This window comes from Centroberyx gerrardi, chromosome 8, assembly GCF_048128805.1.
Source record: "Centroberyx gerrardi isolate f3 chromosome 8, fCenGer3.hap1.cur.20231027, whole genome shotgun sequence".
Lineage (NCBI taxonomy): Eukaryota > Metazoa > Chordata > Actinopteri > Beryciformes > Berycidae > Centroberyx > Centroberyx gerrardi.
Window position 1 is genome coordinate 3,853,732 of NC_136004.1, and position 17,451 is coordinate 3,871,182.

The 17,451-nt window shown below is 41.1% G+C and overlaps 1 protein-coding gene across 1 annotated transcript in view; it reads left to right on the forward strand.

Moving 5' to 3' along the window:
• The first annotated feature begins 10,523 nt into the window (after positions 1 to 10,523).
• The window catches only part of nr6a1a (nuclear receptor subfamily 6, group A, member 1a), a 79,908-nt gene continuing 72,980 nt past the window's right edge, over positions 10,524 to 17,451 (forward strand). Inside the window, exon 1 of the mRNA XM_071906743.1 lies at positions 10,524 to 10,590. Within this exon, the coding sequence (XP_071762844.1) occupies positions 10,524 to 10,590 (67 nt within the window). The remainder of the gene's footprint in view (positions 10,591 to 17,451) is intronic.

The following is a 17,451-nucleotide window of genomic DNA, read 5'->3' on the forward strand; positions in this document are numbered from 1 at the left end:
GTCTTGAACTCGGCGCAGTGTGCGCATCATCTGTCATCCGCTGTCCTCCAACAGATGGGAGGGGTTTCATCTGAACACACAGTCTTTATTTACTCTGTACAGAGTGAATTTAGGCCAGAAATAACACAGCAGCGGCTTATCCGATTTCCTTTGCAGTCAAAAAAAGAAAAGAAAAAACTAATGAAAATTATGTTTCAGGAATAATAATGTCCCACATGATCCTCTCACCCACTCATCTTCTTATGTAAGCCTATCTTTTATTATTATTATTTATTAATATTTGACATTTTCATTATGTTCCCAGAGTGGAATATTTTCACTGGAAACTAAATGTGTAAGTTTAGAACACGGTTTAGAAGTGTTGGGGAAAAAGACAGCTGCCCGTCAACAAAGTCACTGGAATTTAAAAAGGCCTACAGCGCCATCCTGTGGCCTTTTACTGTATTACATTACAACTGCAACCTGACTTCCAGCTAAAATACTATACAGTCCACTCCCTTCCCCAGCTAATACGTGACGAACCAGCGACGTAATCTATTCGGATTTCTTGGTCATTTCACGATTTACCATCTGAAGACGTTGTCGTTACGTTCTGTGGTTCTGTGGCACGTCCCCCTGCCTCAGATTACCTACATACGACGTTGTAATTACGTGCTCCGACGGTCAGTTTAATGACCAGTCGGCGAGGTATGGCAACTATCAAGTATGAGCAACCCCAATAAGGAAAAAGCTGCATGTTGTAGGCTTATTGCAATAAGCCTGTTACATTCTTTATCGTGTGTAGAAAGATGAAGACAATCTTAATTTCTGCAAACAGACCAACTGTTACAATCTGAGAGAAAATAACATCAGTTATGTGTATATTATATATATACACACATACATACAGTATATACACTTATATTAATATAATTTAGAATATATGTATAGTCTACATACATGTATAAATATACTTCAAATAAATTCTATTAAAATATTTCTGGGTTTCTGTTGTGACTATGTTCATTAGCATCACTAGTTCTAATGCAATGTAAAATGAAAGATGCTTGCATTCTCAAGTATCTAGTAAAATTTACAATATTAAAATTTCTTTCATTTGAAATATAAATAACAATGATATTACTTCAAAATATGAGAGATTCTAACCATTTCATTAGACAAATACGCTGCACAAATTCCAATGACTGCAATTTTGGAACATCCAATGTAACATACTTGAAAACATCTGTTAACTGCTTTAAGAAGGTACTATTGACTCTTGTTCTAAAGGCGCACTGTTAAATAAAGGCTAAGAACATGTCTTCCCCCCCCCCCCCAAAAAAAGATGACATGTTTCCTCCTTCAATCAAAGTCAAGGTCATTTATCTTTATTATTTCAAACTGTTGGAGATGAGGATGAAGCCTGGTGGCATTGGCTGATGGAGAGGAGAGTAGAGCCTGGTGTTACTGGCTGGTGGAAAATGGGTCAGAATAAGCTACTACCTGTATCAATGTGGTACAGACTAGAGCAGCCCATCCTGTCGGTGAGAAAAATGTATCACAATAGACTACTAAGTGTGTAAATGTGGTTTAAGACAAGGGTACCCCATCCCGTCAGGTCAGAGAATGTATCACAATAGGCGACTACCTGTATCGATGTGGTAAAGACTAGGGTATCTCATCCTGTCTGTTAGAAAAATTTATCAGAATAGGCTACTAGCTGTGTAAATGTGGTACAGACTAGGTTAACCCATCCTGTCGGGTAGGAAAAAGTATCAGAATAGTCTGCTATCTGTACAAATTTCATTAAGATTAGGGTAGCCTATCCATTCGGTGAGGAAAATGTATCAGAATAAGCTACTACCTGTATAAATGTGGTACAGACTAGGGTAGCCCATTCTGTCTCTTAAGAAAAACTATCAGAATATGCTATCTGTATAAATGTCATTAAGATTAGGGTAGCGTGTAACAAAGTGGATACCTAATAAGGCTTGGGTAGAGCACCTCAGTGATTAAGGACAAATAGATGGCAGACACTAAGTGGATAAGTTAAAATACAATTTTATTTGAATTAAAAATACATAGGCTACATAAAATCTGCACTAAAAGCATACAATAACCAGGAGCCCCAGAGCGAGCCGGGAGGCTTCATTTAAGGAAAAACAGTCAATTTTGTTTCAGTTTACACACCAGGCGATCAATAGGTCTACAATACCCCCAAAATACGAGACCAATGCCACCAGTTTGACTTTCCCCACTAGCATACGATACCGCACAGAAGTAGCCAAGCCTCGCTCACTCTGGAACAGTTTCCTATCTTCCGGGGCCCCTTTTTAAAAAGATGCTGACTTTACTTCCCTTGATTGCTGAGCAGCCACAGATGCTCAGGTCCGCTGGGTCACGTGACTCAAAGGAACATAGGAGGGAACAGAGAGACAGTGATCAGGAATGCACTTACCAGTAACAACTTATATACAACCATCCTTTCATAAAAATATAGAAACACTAAAACAAAAATGGCAAAATGAAATACAGTAACAGTGCCCCACTACAAGCATATCCATTCAGGTAGGAACATTTATCCGAATACGCTTCTACCTGTATAAATGTGGTAAAGACTTGGGTAGCCCATCCTGTCGTGTAGGAAAATGTATCAGAATAGGCTACTAAGTGGGTAAATGTGATTAAGACTAGGAGTGGACTGGGAGTGGAAGCCAGAGGACAAGCTGGCAGAGACGCCGATGAGGGAACAAAAGGCCTGGTGGAGGCAGACCAGTAATGAAGTCCATGGAGATATACAACCAGGAGTGGTTGGGGATGGGCAGGGGGTGCAGGAGAATAGGAGTGCGTTGTCGGGAGGTTTTCTTCTGAGCACAGGTGGTACAGGTTGCAACAAAGGAACGAGTGTCCATCTCCATGGTAGGGCACCAGAATCTCCTTTTAAGGAATTCAAGGGTGAATCTGGGAGCGAGCAGTACAGGGAACATAAAGATGGTTGGAGGGCCCATCCCTGGGGTTCTGGTATTGCGCCTCCCTCACCACAGAGTCAATCTCCCAGGAGACGGAGCAACAATGTGGGTCTTGGGGATGATGGTTTCAAGGGTCTGATCCTGAGCTTCCACCAAAGAGCTGAAGCTCTGGATGAAGCAGTGGTAGGAATTGGCCAACCACAGAAACTGCTGGACCTGTTTAATAGACGTGGGTTGGTGCCAATTGTTAACTGTTATTTTATTTAGCCCACAGAAGTCAATTCAGGGCCTGAGGCCACTCACCCACAAAAAACCTGCAGCTGTTGCAGAGGTGGAGTTGTATCATCTCAACTGGAGGACAAGAGGAAAACTGGTGGCTGGAACACTGCTGAGGCGGGAGGCTCAGGGTAACTGGTACTGGTGCCTTGGACAAATGGGATCTATGGGCTGGTGAAATAGCTGACAATGTTTTCTCCCTCTCCCGTTCCCGCTAACGGTTATCTAACAGAATGGCAAGTGAGATGAGAGAATTTAGATCTTCGGATAGCTCTCTAGAGGCCAGTTCATCTTTGATTGACTTACCTAAGCCATGAACTAATGTCGAGTAAAGTGCTTCAGTGTTCCAGTGGTAACTCTCAGCAGCAACCGTGTAGAACTCGACAGTATAATCTGAAACTCTGCGAGAGCCCTGGCGGAGTTTAAGGAACTGCTTAACATCATCATGGCGCCGCACAGGGTGGTCAAACACTTTTCTAATTTCTGAGGTGAAAAGATGGATGACTAAGCATAGGGAGGACTGCTGTTCCCAGCTCAAGCAAGAGCTTTACCAGTGAGTAAAGAGATGAGATCCATTATTTTGGAGCAGTCTGATGGGAACATGGATGACTGGAGCTCGAAGGCAAGGGAACACTGAGTCAAGAAACTCTGGCACTTGCCGGGGTGGCTGTCATATCCAGGGCTGGTAGATTAGGCTCTCGATGGAGATGAGGACTAGCTGTGGGTGACGGAGAGCTGGGAGTGGCTCACTGGGGAGGAGCACTGCTGTCTGGGGTGGCAGTTATCTGAGTCTGACTGGCTTGCATTACCGAGGTAAGGAACTGTAGGCTCTTGGAGATGTTAGTTATTCATGCTGGCGGTGAGATGGGACCCAAACACAGAGACTCACAGATCACTCGGCAGATGTCTAGGTAGAAGAAGACTTTACTAAAGTCTCAAAGGCAATAGAGACTAGCAGGCAAAAGTAGAGAGAGATGCAGAGGACTAGAGTGTTGCCATGGAAGGTAAACTCAAGACTGAGCAAAGCACTAACAGGTAGGTGGACTTAAATACTCAAATGGGTGCAAATAATCAACAATAAAATGATATCTAATATCTAATGGTGAAAAGTAGGGAACTGAACTGGCCATCTGCTATTTGCTGATCTTTGGTGCCAGGTGATGTCACCACACCTCTATAAACCCTATAGAAGGTGACATCACATGGCACCACAGACCAGCCAATAGGCCCTTTTCACACAATGCAGAAGCATTGAGAAACAGAATGTGAAAAGGGCCTATAGCAGATGGCCAGTTCAGTTCCCTACTTTTCACCATTAGATGCCAGGCTCCACCACAGATTTGGGTTTGGGGTTTAGTTACTCTTTAAAGTAGTTTTGCTCTTTGGTACTAAGTAGAGTCTACATTGTAAGTGTTACACACGGATGACTGTACGCTTGGAACAGCCCGCTAAAGGGACAGCTGACTGGGCTGACATGAGATGGCCTGCTAAGCAGATCAGAAACCGATAATACCAAGACCTGACAACAGTGTATCACAACTCAACCCGGCTACCATATTTATACTATCATATGATACATAACTCTAAAAACTTATTTACATCTAAAATCTTATCTACATCATTTTTTTCTTTTTCTTTTTTTATGCTTTTCTCCATGAAGCACTTTGTAACTTCTTGTTTCCAAAAGTGCTATGAAGTAAAACTTACTTACTGACTTACCTACTTACTTACAATTTACAGTTAATACAGTAGCCTAACAGGTCAGAAAATCAGAAACCGAATTGTATCAACAAACAATTACACCAAGACCTGAGAACAGTGTATCACAACTCACTCCAGCTACCATATAATTCTAAAAACTTATTTACATCTAAAATCGTGGGAGGCTGCAGCTGCTGCTCTGAGCTAATAGGAAGGCTGACAGTGCTGGCATGGAACAGCACACTCAGCAGATCAGAAACCGAATTGTATCAACAAATATAGGCTAAAGTGTCCCGGTTGACTCTGCTGACTTCGAACAGCCCACTCAACATATCAGAAATGGAATTGTATCAACAAATATAGGCTAAAGGGATGGCTGACTGTGCTGGCTTGAGACAGCTCGCTCAGCAGATCAGAAACCGAATTGTATCAACAAACAATCATACCGAGATCTGAGGACAGTGTATCACTCCGGCTGCCAAATCTCTAAAAACCTATTTATGTCTAAAACTATACTATTTACAGTACCTGCAATCAGAGTCTCAGGTGTCTCTTGGGAGGAGGGGGGCTGCTGCTGCTGTCATCGCTGCTAGCCTTCCTCTTCCTCTGACGCATCGGCACGTCTCTGGTCCTGGGGAAGGCACAGAAGGGACAGCTAAAGGGACGGCTGACTCTGCTGGCTTGAGACAGCCCACTCAGCACATCAGAAACTGAATTGTATCAACAAACAATCAAACCTGGGGAAGGTACAGAAGATGGACAGCAACATGTGACCCTCTGGACTGTAGTCAGTCAGCCTCCACCGACCCTCCAGCTCCCCTCTCACAGGGCAGCAGACTGGGGAGATGACCCTGATGAAACGGCTGCCCGCCACCTTGGAAATAAGACCACATTGGAAATAAGAGTTTTGTGTAACACTTTCATGTGCCATCCTCTGGGTTCAATGTAAGTCTTTTAACTCTTTGATTTTTTTTTTTCCCCCACAATAAATTAAATCAATCACCTCCATAGGGCAGACATGGTTCCTGGGGTCTGCCTTCAGGGCTGCTGGCTCGACCTTGTCAGGGTGGCTTGGAGTGACAAGGGAGCGAGCAGAAGATCTGGAGGCTGCTGTGGACATGATCACAGCTGCCGGTGCTTCCATCACAGGACCTAGGGGTGGGACAATATATTGAAATTCAATATATCGCGTTACAAAAATGTGACAATACGTGTCGTGGGGCAGAAAAATTAATCGCAATATTAGCTATATCTTACTCTGCTTGCCCATCACAATTTCACAAGCTCTCTATCAAAATTATTAGGCTATTTATTATTATTTGCACTTTGTAATGACATTACCATTGCTAGAAAGATTTGTGGTTCAGAAATAAACATAATTCTGACATTAGTATCGATTTAATAGGGGAAATCAATAAGGCATAATGGCTTCTACCTGGATTCACCTAGTCAGTGTACTTCATGATAACACTAGCGTCCCTAATATTTTGGACAGGTATCATATATTATGATAAAAATAACTCGTGTCCTCTCCCGTCACTTTAAATGTAATCAAAACTACAGTCGTGCTCTACCACATCATGTTGTTCGTAGCAGCCATATGCATATCTCTATTACAATTACAAAATGGCATGCTTCAGGCTCTACTATTGGGAAAACTGTTGGAAGGAAGGAGGCGACGCATGCAGTTGCTGCGGTGTGTTTGGATGGAGCTGTGAGCCGCTGGAGCGCGTCTCCAGTGTCACCGTCCGTCTCCTGTATTCCTGATGATTTGCGCTGTAGAAACTTGGAAGCTGTGTGGAATAGCCTACCAGCTTTGTGTGCACAAAAACACAGAGGTATGTGTACCTATTTGGTTGTGCAATATCAAGGTACACTGGTTGAGGTGTGCGTAATTGCGCAGCGCTTTGGAAATGCGCACCGCATCGTTCAAATTAGAGGCTGCAGGTGGAACGCACATAACTGTCAAGCCGCCTTTGGATGGATATAGGGATTTCACCAACTGAAATATATCCTACAAGCTCTTGGATGACAGATATTGGTAAGAATAACCCCCCTAATCTAGCCCAGTACAGACCACAATTACCTTTTACCTTCACATGGTGAGCTGGACACATGCGCAACTTGGTTACAGTTCAAGAAATGCGTGGTGTATAGCCTACATTCTCATTCATGTGTTCTCTGGTTAATACTAATACTAGCATTAAAAAACATCAGCTCGTACAAAATGCTGCTACCACAACCTTGACCAAAACAAGAAAATCTGACCACATAACGCCTGTCCTGTCAATATCCCATGGTTTTCAATGAGACCTATCCATCGATGGACGACATGGATTGATGAAGCGCAGTGGTCACTTTATTGATAATCACCAAATTGAATAACAGAGCCAGTTATGTCGTCAAATCCCACTGATTTGCTCAATTGCAAGCAAGAAGCTAGAGGAGAGTGTGGTTTTACTGGTCAGCTCCCAGTATAATCACTAGGCTATATTCCCATAAGGTCTTAAAGTGTGTGTGTGGTCTCTACGACACTATATTCTCTAAACATACATGTGTAGATGAACACGTACCAAGTCGCTCCTGAAGAGACTCAAAGCTACTCGTCGGGAGATAGACTGGGAGCAGAACTCAGCACCTGTTGCTGTAACTCAGTCTCAGTAAAACTAGGAGCGCCACCTAGTGACGTAATCTGTTACTGCAACTAAACAATGTTCCATCAGCATAGTAGGCTTATTTCTGACTGTTACATACATCTTAGTATTCCTATAGTGTGTCTGCGATGCTCAACAGTGATCTTATAGTGACCTTATTGTACTTTATGGTATTTCTTAATCTCCTATAATAATATTCCTATAGTAATTCCTACAATGTTTCTATAGCGAGATATCGTGTGTAGGCCTAAATGTAATGTTCCTGTAATATTCCTATAAATGTCCTATGATATCATAATATTAAACTGTGTCTGTTGCACCCAATGGTAAGTTTACAGTGCCCTTATCCTACTTTATGGTATGTTTATCCATGTATTTATTTATTTTTTAAGTTAATTTTTTCGGCATTTCTGCTTTGGATAGTTGCAGTAGAGCAGTGGTTCTCAACGTGGGGTCCGGGGACCACCAGGGGTCCTTGAGGGAGTCCACAGCAAATTGATGAATTAATAAACTTCAGCATTATTTCATTTATAAGAAGTTAACTCAATTAGAGAATGTAGAAGAATGACTGTTTTGATCATAGTTTCTCTGTTATCTCTCTACCTACAACTACATCTACCAACAATAAAAATATTCTCAGATTTGGGTTCAAGAGACAAAATCTCATCAAATGGGGGTCTGTGGCTCTAATGTGGACTAAATTAGGGTCCTTGATATGGAAAAGGTTGAGAATCACTGCAGTAGGCTAGAGAGAGACAGAAAGACATGATAGGCTACGTTTTAATATTCTAAAGTATCACTATAATCCTATCGGGGTTCATAGTTTCGCTGTGATATGCCTATTTGTAAAGCATCCTTCTGACATGTAGTATTAGTTCTAGGATATAGGCTATCATGAATTAACAGCAAGGTCAACGTCAGTCATCCTTCTCTTGATAAATACTGAATAAACTGTTCTGCTTATCTTCTTCCATAAATATTATAGTAGAGGACGTGACAACTGTGCAAACACCTTATTCATCTACCACATTCAATGGAGGCGCTCTTTGTTTCAGTTCAGATAATTAGGCCAACAACAGTTCAATCTCAATCATTTATTAGTTCGGGATTGTTGTATGACAGTTGGAATTGCAAAAAAAAATTAAAAAAAATTCTAGGCTGGTTATTATAAAAATGTAATGGTGCAAACAAGACACATTCCTGCCTGAGGAAACATTAAGAGAAAGTAGAACACTGCATTTGTTGGGGATATGTGTGGTTTAGCGGAGAGCAGCACAACGTGTTGATTTCAGTTTGAAAAGTTAAAAGTTTAAGTTCATGAATCTTTCAAAAGGATTTACAATGTGACCACCAGATGGCGCTATTCACTCTCCGCTAGGCTGTTTACTGCTGCTACTACTATTATTAATAATGCTGATCCTACTATTAGGCCTACTACTACTGCTACCACTATTACTAGCCTACTACTACTACTACTGTTAATACTAGGCTACTATCACTACTACTACTAGCCTACTACTGCTATTACTACTACTACTAGGCCTATTGCTACTACTAGCCTACTAATACTGCTGCTGCTAAATGAGCTGGCTTTCAGCTGGCCTCATTAAAATGCTGCACCGTCCCCAGACTACAAACAGCCGTTAGAGGAGGGTCAGAGACTCCATATCCCAGAATGCCTGCAGCATGGCTTCTTCGTTGCGTAATCTCTGTGTGTATTTATGCTGCGTTCAAATCGTGTGGGAATAACCAGATTGCCTATATCAACGACAAACGAAAAATCCACTATATGGCTGTGTCCTGCCATGACATTATGAACACACAATTGTGCAGTTGTTCATTTTATTCATTTTGACCGAAGTGAATATATTCCCCACACTTATGTTGTATCTATCTATTTTCCCATGTGTGTTATTTTGCAACACAACATATGTTTGCAAATCACATATTGACACAACATAGGTCTATTGTATGGTAATAGCCTACTAACATCTGCTTTGTTGAAAAGTAACACACACAGATGTGTTGAAAGTGACACATCGTTTTTTGAGAGTTTATTTGCTAAATCTGAGCTGAGCTAATTTTCAAGTAATATTTACCATAGACACTCAGTTCATCATCAGTTCATTTTATTCTAACGCTTTAGCCAGCACACGTCAGCACAACCCTGATGAAGATTAGCCTACTGTCAAAAGCAAAATACAGAATAAACAAACAGCAAACATGCTCCACACTGTCTCTTAAATCCACGTTACAATAACTATGCCGAGGAATGGGATGCATGCTGCATTGATAGCCTTAGTGCAGCTACACCAGCAATTACAAAGTAAATACCAATAAATGAAAATGCCTAAAAAGCATATCCATCTCTTCAAACACCTGCGCATACACAAAAAAGGGAGGAATTAAATAAAACGGGTAGAAAAAAACAAAACATGATAAAAAATAAATGTGCCAATAGCTACTAATAATTTCAGGAAACATTATGTCACTTTCCCTGCCCTCACATCCCAAATAATTAGTAGTACATTCTTAAAAAAAAAAAAAAAGGATATATTGACACTAACATAGCCTAAAATGTAACACAAACGTGTGTAGTCCGAGACGCACACATTTGCTACAAGTGTATTTACTGAGGCGAACGGCATTTTCAAGCAGGATAATGGTTTCTCCTATCTTCCCCATGGGTCATGAACGCAGCACCGCCGTGGGGTGTGGATCCACTGTTATTCCCCGCTGACTGGAACCAGTAAAGCATGGGACGGCGGTCCGACCAGTGAGCCAGGCAGCGGGACAGGGACAGAACCAGCGCATGTTTGATTCAAGTTAAGCCTTCACCATCATCGTCATCATCATCATCACCACCATCATCTTCACCATCACTGTGTGTTTATCGCGTGTTCCGGAGGCGTTGGGCTGACTCCAGATCAGCCCATGAAGGAGGATGGAGATAGAGAAGAGGACGAATGGGTTCGACTACCCGGAGAGAAACAACGCCAAGTCCGTTAACGGTAGGCTCGTTCCAATGGAAAACACACACACACACACACACACACACACACACACACACTCACTCACACACACACACACACACACACACACACACACACACACACACACACACACACACACAAACAAACCGGCACTTCCAGCATCACTCATTTACTGTAAAACACATGGCTGCCTTCACATTAATATCACATTCACTTCTGATCGGAATAACATCGCTGCATTTTTTTCCACCCCATAATCAATGCATCCATCACTGTCGGATGATTATTTTTTATAGCCTACAATAACCGAAACCTCAAAAGCCTCTTTTCCTAAATGCATTGATGCATGCAATGGAAATTAAAGAGAAAATAGAAATATGCAGGGATGTAATGGAAGGTAAAGCCACCTAAAATCAGTTTACACACATTATTTATTTTCAAACATAGAGTTTACACACTTTTTTTAAGCTTGCATATGTCTTTATGGCGTGAATTCAAAGTGCAAACCATAGGAAGCAGTGTGAAATTTATGTAAGTTACATACAAATGTTGAATCTGAAAATATAATTGATTTGTGTTTGCATTGCTGTTTCTTTGCCTATATGATGACAGAGTTGTACCCACTTTTTTTTTATTGACCACTACATCACTGTAAATAATGGAGAACCCGAATCTAATTATGGGAAATTATTCGATCAACGCTTCTCTCTCTAATCAGCGCGTGTTTGCTTGTTGCTCGCCTGTCTCCGCGCTGAGATAGTTGCAGTTGGGGCTTTTGCTGGGAACAGAGGTCGGAATGTTTTTATTTGGAGGTGGCCAGTCAGGCTTGGGGAGATCGTAAAAGGTGAACTTTTGAACTTGGAGAACGCCCTGAAGCCATTAGAGGTTTTAGTCACAAAATCCGGTGGAAGATGGAAACGATGGAAATAAAGGAGAGGGAGGGGGATAAGGCAAGGAAAGGGTTAGTTGAATTTGGAGAGAAGGGGGGAACTCGCCTCTCTTTTACTGTCTTTTAGACTGGAGATCAATTGAATCTACCTGGATGTAAGGGGACTTGTACTTTATACTAACTTGACTGCTGGGGAACCATTAAAACCAGTCTGATCATCACAGTGGAAACCAGATTTTCCCGTCACCTTCAATTTGCTATTACTATTTTTTTTTATTACCATTTCCACGTATAAATCCCATATTGACCAGTCCCAGGCTCAAACTGCCCTCCCACCCACAATGCCTTGCTCCAGCGGACACCGCTGTCTGTCCCAGGCGCCAGTCCCATATCGTGCCCCATGTGGGTGGTTGAAGATTTATTGACATTTCCAAGATTAAAATTCCTTTAACCCGACCAAGGAGCCTGGTCGAAACACACTTTACCATGGCTTATATATGTAGATATAGAATGTATGGGTAGATGTGTGTGTGTGTGTGTGTGTGTGTGTGTGTGTCGTGATACACTGTAGGTTAATGTTTGGCTTTGGGTTCGCAAGGCTAAATAGGCATAATTCAAATCTAGGCCTGTGTTGTATTTTTGCTGCATTTCTCGGTTCTGTAATCTTGGTGATTTCTTATGAAACAAGCGAGCAAATAAGTGAACGCATAGATAAGGCAATAAAACCAAAATTGATTTTTTTAGTAGGCCTATACATTTTAATTTTATTTTTTAAATTTAATTTCTTTATGTTTTTATTTTGTATTTCATGGCATCAACATATAACAAACAACCAGATCAATCAATAAATAGATAGATAAAGCAACAAACCAAAGTAGGCACAATATACAGTAGGCTATATTTTTTATTATCTTTAATTTCTTTAATTTTATAATTTTTTTCTATAGGCCCTGAATGGGGATTTTTATGGAATCAACTAATTATAACACATCATTCCAATAAGTTCCAATAAAACCATCAAATACAAATGCAAATAGAAATACAATTGCAAAATACAAATAAATAAAAATTACAAAAATGTTATTGTTAAAAATGTTATTTCAAAAAGGTTGAAACTAAAGTAAATTAATTCACACGAATGGATATTAGAGCGCATTTACGTCTTTTAGCCTACTACTTGAAAAGTATTGCTTGTTTTTTTTATTATAAATATAAAAAAAAGATTTTTACTTAGAAAAATACATTTGTAAATGTTGAAATCATTTACATTTTTAGACAAGTCTATCTGGTTAACATTTCTTACCACCACACACACTCTATCATGGTATAAGAAAGACGAAAGACAAAAAAGTGTTGACTATTTGACTGTAGCTATCGAATCGTATCAAATTGTTGCATCTAAACAACACTTCACATGGACTACAAAGCCACCAAACCCTTCCTCCAGCTTATCTGTAACTGCTGTGGCTTATCCCTAACCAGATTTGAAGAACAAACTCAATTTCCATTGATCTCCGAATTGACCAAGTGCCAGGAATTTGCCTTTTTTCCCCCCTCCTCTCTGCTCAATGAAATATGCTTGTTTTAATGTAATTGAACTCAGTTGAAGAAGGAGGAGAAGGAGGAAAAATGGGTTGCAGGGGGTAAAAAAATGTGTGTGTGCTGAGTGTGTGTGTGTGTGTGTGTCCGTCCCTTTAGCCTCGGGGGTTTTGCAGGCTGGCATGGCAGGGCAGGGCAGCTTTTTTTTTTTTTTTGCAGATAACGTGAAAGAAAGTGCTTTGTCAGCCCCCTCTCTGGAGGTGGGGTGGGTGGTGGTGGGGGGGGTAAAGGGACTGCAGGGGCTTTCCTTTCCCTTGGGGTAGGGTGGTGGGTGGGGGTAGGGGAGGCAGGGACAGGATGCGACATCCCCCCCCCGTCCCCTCCTGCTGTGACGCTGAATGATGATTGAGGAGGAGTACAGTAGAGGAGGTGGGGTATAGCTGGGGGGGGGGGGGGGGGGGGGACGGGCAGATGTGATCTGTCATGTCTTCTTCTTTCTTCTTATTCTTTCTTCTTATTCTTAAAGTCGAGATGAAATGAAAAATGCCTTTTTAACCCTTTTAGATCACATCCCCGGTCATATTGTGCACCTATATACCAATATATGCCAAAAAAAATACAAAAAATCAATTTCTTTGTATTCTTATATCAAAATTCAATCATGTTTTCTTCCTGTAAAACAAAATATGCCATGTGCTTACGTAAGCATGCCCATAACCAATTTCAACCAATAATATCATGACATCCACCCATTAGCTAGCTAGCAACAGCATGGTACTTCGGTGTGTCTTCAAGTGTTATGACACGCCCACTTTTCAACGTTCAAATCAAATTCCTCCCAACGTTATGTATTTCTTAAAATAAGTGAGAAAAATCGAACAGGATGGGAGAATTTCCCCTTGTTTCTAGTACAAATCCATTCATTTCAAGAACTTTCTTCAATCAACTGACATTATCTTGAAACAAAGGCAGTCAAATAATGAGATATTGTCTCTTGCTTCAAGGGTTTGGACCAAATTCCTGAAACAAATGAAACTCCATTGGAAACTAGGGAAATTTTCACTAGTTTCCAATGCAATTAAATATGTTTTATAGCCTTTTAACAAGGGACAATGACAATGTCACTGGATTCAAGGAGATTCTTAATTCAAGTCGATTTGCATTAAAAACAAAGGGAATTTTCTTGCTCGACAGCAGAATTTTTCACTTTATTTAAGAAATATAGAATTTTATGACTCTATTCTAGCTTAAATGACTTGTTAAGGCATTTTTTTATGTGTGTAATAAGAACGAGGGACTATAGAGATCAGGTAAAAGAAGCAAATAAAAGACTTTAGCTTGATCATTTGACCCCAACTTTCTTAAACAATTTTCATTATAAAGAACCATCCCACAAAATGTACGGTAAAAGGCAAAACTATGAAAAATGAGTCTTTTTTTCCCCAGCCTGCCAGCTAAAATAATTAATTTTAAGAAAATACAGCCAGAAAACAATACAATAAAATGTATTTTATTTTGGTAAAGATCTTCTTAATATGAAGGAGAGGGTCTGTTCTCTCATTTGCTTATTTAGTTATTTCAAAAATGTAATACTGAAAAGCATTTGGTGATATTGGGCCTTTTGAAAATCACTTTTGAATATTGTTTGACCAGCGCAGAGCAGCACATAGCCTATTGGTTAGAGATATACAACATTCCCCAGAACTTGTAATGAATTTCTATTTCTATTTCAGTAATAATATAATGCAGTTACCTATAAAAAAAAATAATTATTTTGTCATCACCCTCTCTAAATGTAAGACTGAATTAGCATTATTCAAAATCAAAAGTTGACTTTCTCTGGGTGGAAGAATTCTCAATTTTATCCAGTAAAAGACGAGAACATCGGACATCAACGCTGTTTGATTTCCTGATCGTTCACAGGAAAGGAAACTGACTTCTCCTGAGTTTAGAAGGAAGAGTGGGTGAAATTGCAAATTTTGGGGATATAATGAGCAGTAATAACTACAGTAATAGCATTGCTTTTAAAATGAATCGTGAGTAAGATAGTGCGACTGTTGAGTAACAAAGCCAGCGCTGGCCAGAGAAGGTCTTCCTCTTGTCCGTGGGGCCTGGAGATGGAGAGGCTGAACGTCCTTCATCCTGACCTGATGCTGCTGTTTCCAGGCAACACACATTCCTCCGGTCATAAAGAAGAGGAGCAGCAGACCAGCAGATGATGCATAGCAACGACAAAAGCACAGCAACCATGTACACAACACACCGAGAACCACCGTGAAGTTTCATCCGATCGTCTCGTCTTATCTTATCAGCGCGGTGTCAGAACAGTCACATGGCAACACACTGCAGTGTCAATACTGACGCAAGCCAACAGTCAACACATGGAGACCCTTTTAAACGGCAGTCTACCCTAAGAATCCCAAACCTTTAGAGTTTTTGTAGGATTATAGAGGCACAAACTGAATCTGTGCCTGTTGTACTGGCTGGATAAGCAAAAAACTGGTGCGTACGCTCAAAAATCCAAAGACGACGAGATGCTGCACCTCAATTTGAGATGTTTTCTGTTCCGTTTGCATCTCATGGTCATTGAATTACATCGGTAGCACCAGAAAGAGGGACAGGAACTCAGAATGGGCGTTTTAACACTGGAAAGACCGAGCTGACGGCTGTTTAGAATTTTAGAACTGAAATATCTCAGCTTTCAAAGTGTCCCTCCATGACTTTTCTTAGGCTTGCTTTCTGTACAAACCAGTGTTGTTCCATTTTCATGCAAGGAAATCGTAGTTAGAACTGTATTTAATAGCTTCAGTTGGTGGCAATTGGCATTTCAAGTGCTAAACGGAGATGTCCAACCATCACTTCATCATCATCCACTGCATCAACACAAAGCTTAGAACTCTCAACACGAGCCTGTTTGGTGGTGATTTGGGTGTTGCGCGGACTGTGATGGACATGCGGGGGGAGGTGGCAGTGGGTGCTATGGGAACGGTGACCAGGGTCAGCGGGGATGTTGCTCTTGAAGCAATAATGGCCCAGTCTCTGATGACCTCCACGTAACCCAGGAAAGTATTTACAACCTCCACTTGATCCATGAGCTACAGGGTAGAGCCATTGAGGGTGGCAAGGCTGCTCGCAGAAATGTTTTGTTCATTGATACCGGGAGCAGAACCTGCAGGGACGAGGGATTAACAGCTGGTATTGAGCTGTAGGAGGGGGCAGAGGTGGCGGTTGGGGTGGGTAGGCCATAAACTATATTTTGAGGGGAATGCATTACAGTAAAGTATGGGGGACAGTTGGTACCAGTGCTGAATCTGCGAGCCACGCTTTTGTCGAGGCTCTGTGATATTCAACACGTAGGCCAGCCACGGGCCGTAAACTTCTTCAATTTGAGTTTGAATTTGGGGTGGAGGATGACTTTACAGGCAGCTGTAAAACACTGAACTTGGTATGTCGAGGTGGAACAGCTTTCCTGTGAAACTGTCTCTCTCACCAGCGCTAGAGGATGCAGTTGTCAGGGGTTATAAAAGAGCAGCTGAAGGGTTTCAGTCCAAAAACGCTATTTCCATTTTGGGGAGGAGGAGGAGGAGGAGGAGGAGGAGGAGGAGGGGAGGGGGAGTCAGCAATGTGAAATTCTTCAGTCAACATTTGAAAAACGCTGTTGATTCTGTCTTCAGAAAGGTAACTATTTTATATGCAGCGGTCTCATGAATCATAACTTTTAACAGTATCCTATGTCAGCAGTCATTTTGTAAGAGCAGATGTCTTTTTTTTTTTGAAATGTTGGATATTTGCTAAGTGAACTCCAACTTTGGCAAAAACTGAATCTGTCAGTGTTTGGATGCAAAGGTCCTTTGATGGTATTAAGAAGGAAAATGTAGGGTTTTTTTTTCAAGGTAATTGTTGTTGAGGCACAGTCAGCCCATCCTCATTGATTTGGGACAGCAGACTAAACTGATGACTGTGGCACCGCAGTCATTTCACAGTCAACAGCAAAGACACACAGTCTTGTGCAGAATGACTGTTTAAACGGGACTCTGCTAAACAATTTGGATTGTCTAAACCCCTTACTGCAACTCTTCTCATTACCTCATCTCACACACACAAACAAATAGACACACTAACACACATGTGTGCCTATCAACAAACATTCTCTGACTGCTCACTTAAACTTATGCATTTTTTGCTGCAGTGTCCTTTTGCTGTGGATAGACTGTTCAGTTAGCAGATTGGAGTTTTAGTTCTACAAACATTTCTCTGATCTGGAAGCAGAAATAATCTCATTGGTTGAGTTAAACTTCAATGGATGGAGGCAAAGAACCACTGTTTTTCAAAGTTAGCTAACTGGCAAACTTGAATGACAGATATAAATGACAATGACTTTTTTTCATTCATTCACCATGGAATTCATGATGTTGGAAGGTCAGCAGGTTAGCTACCTAGCTTACCTAGAT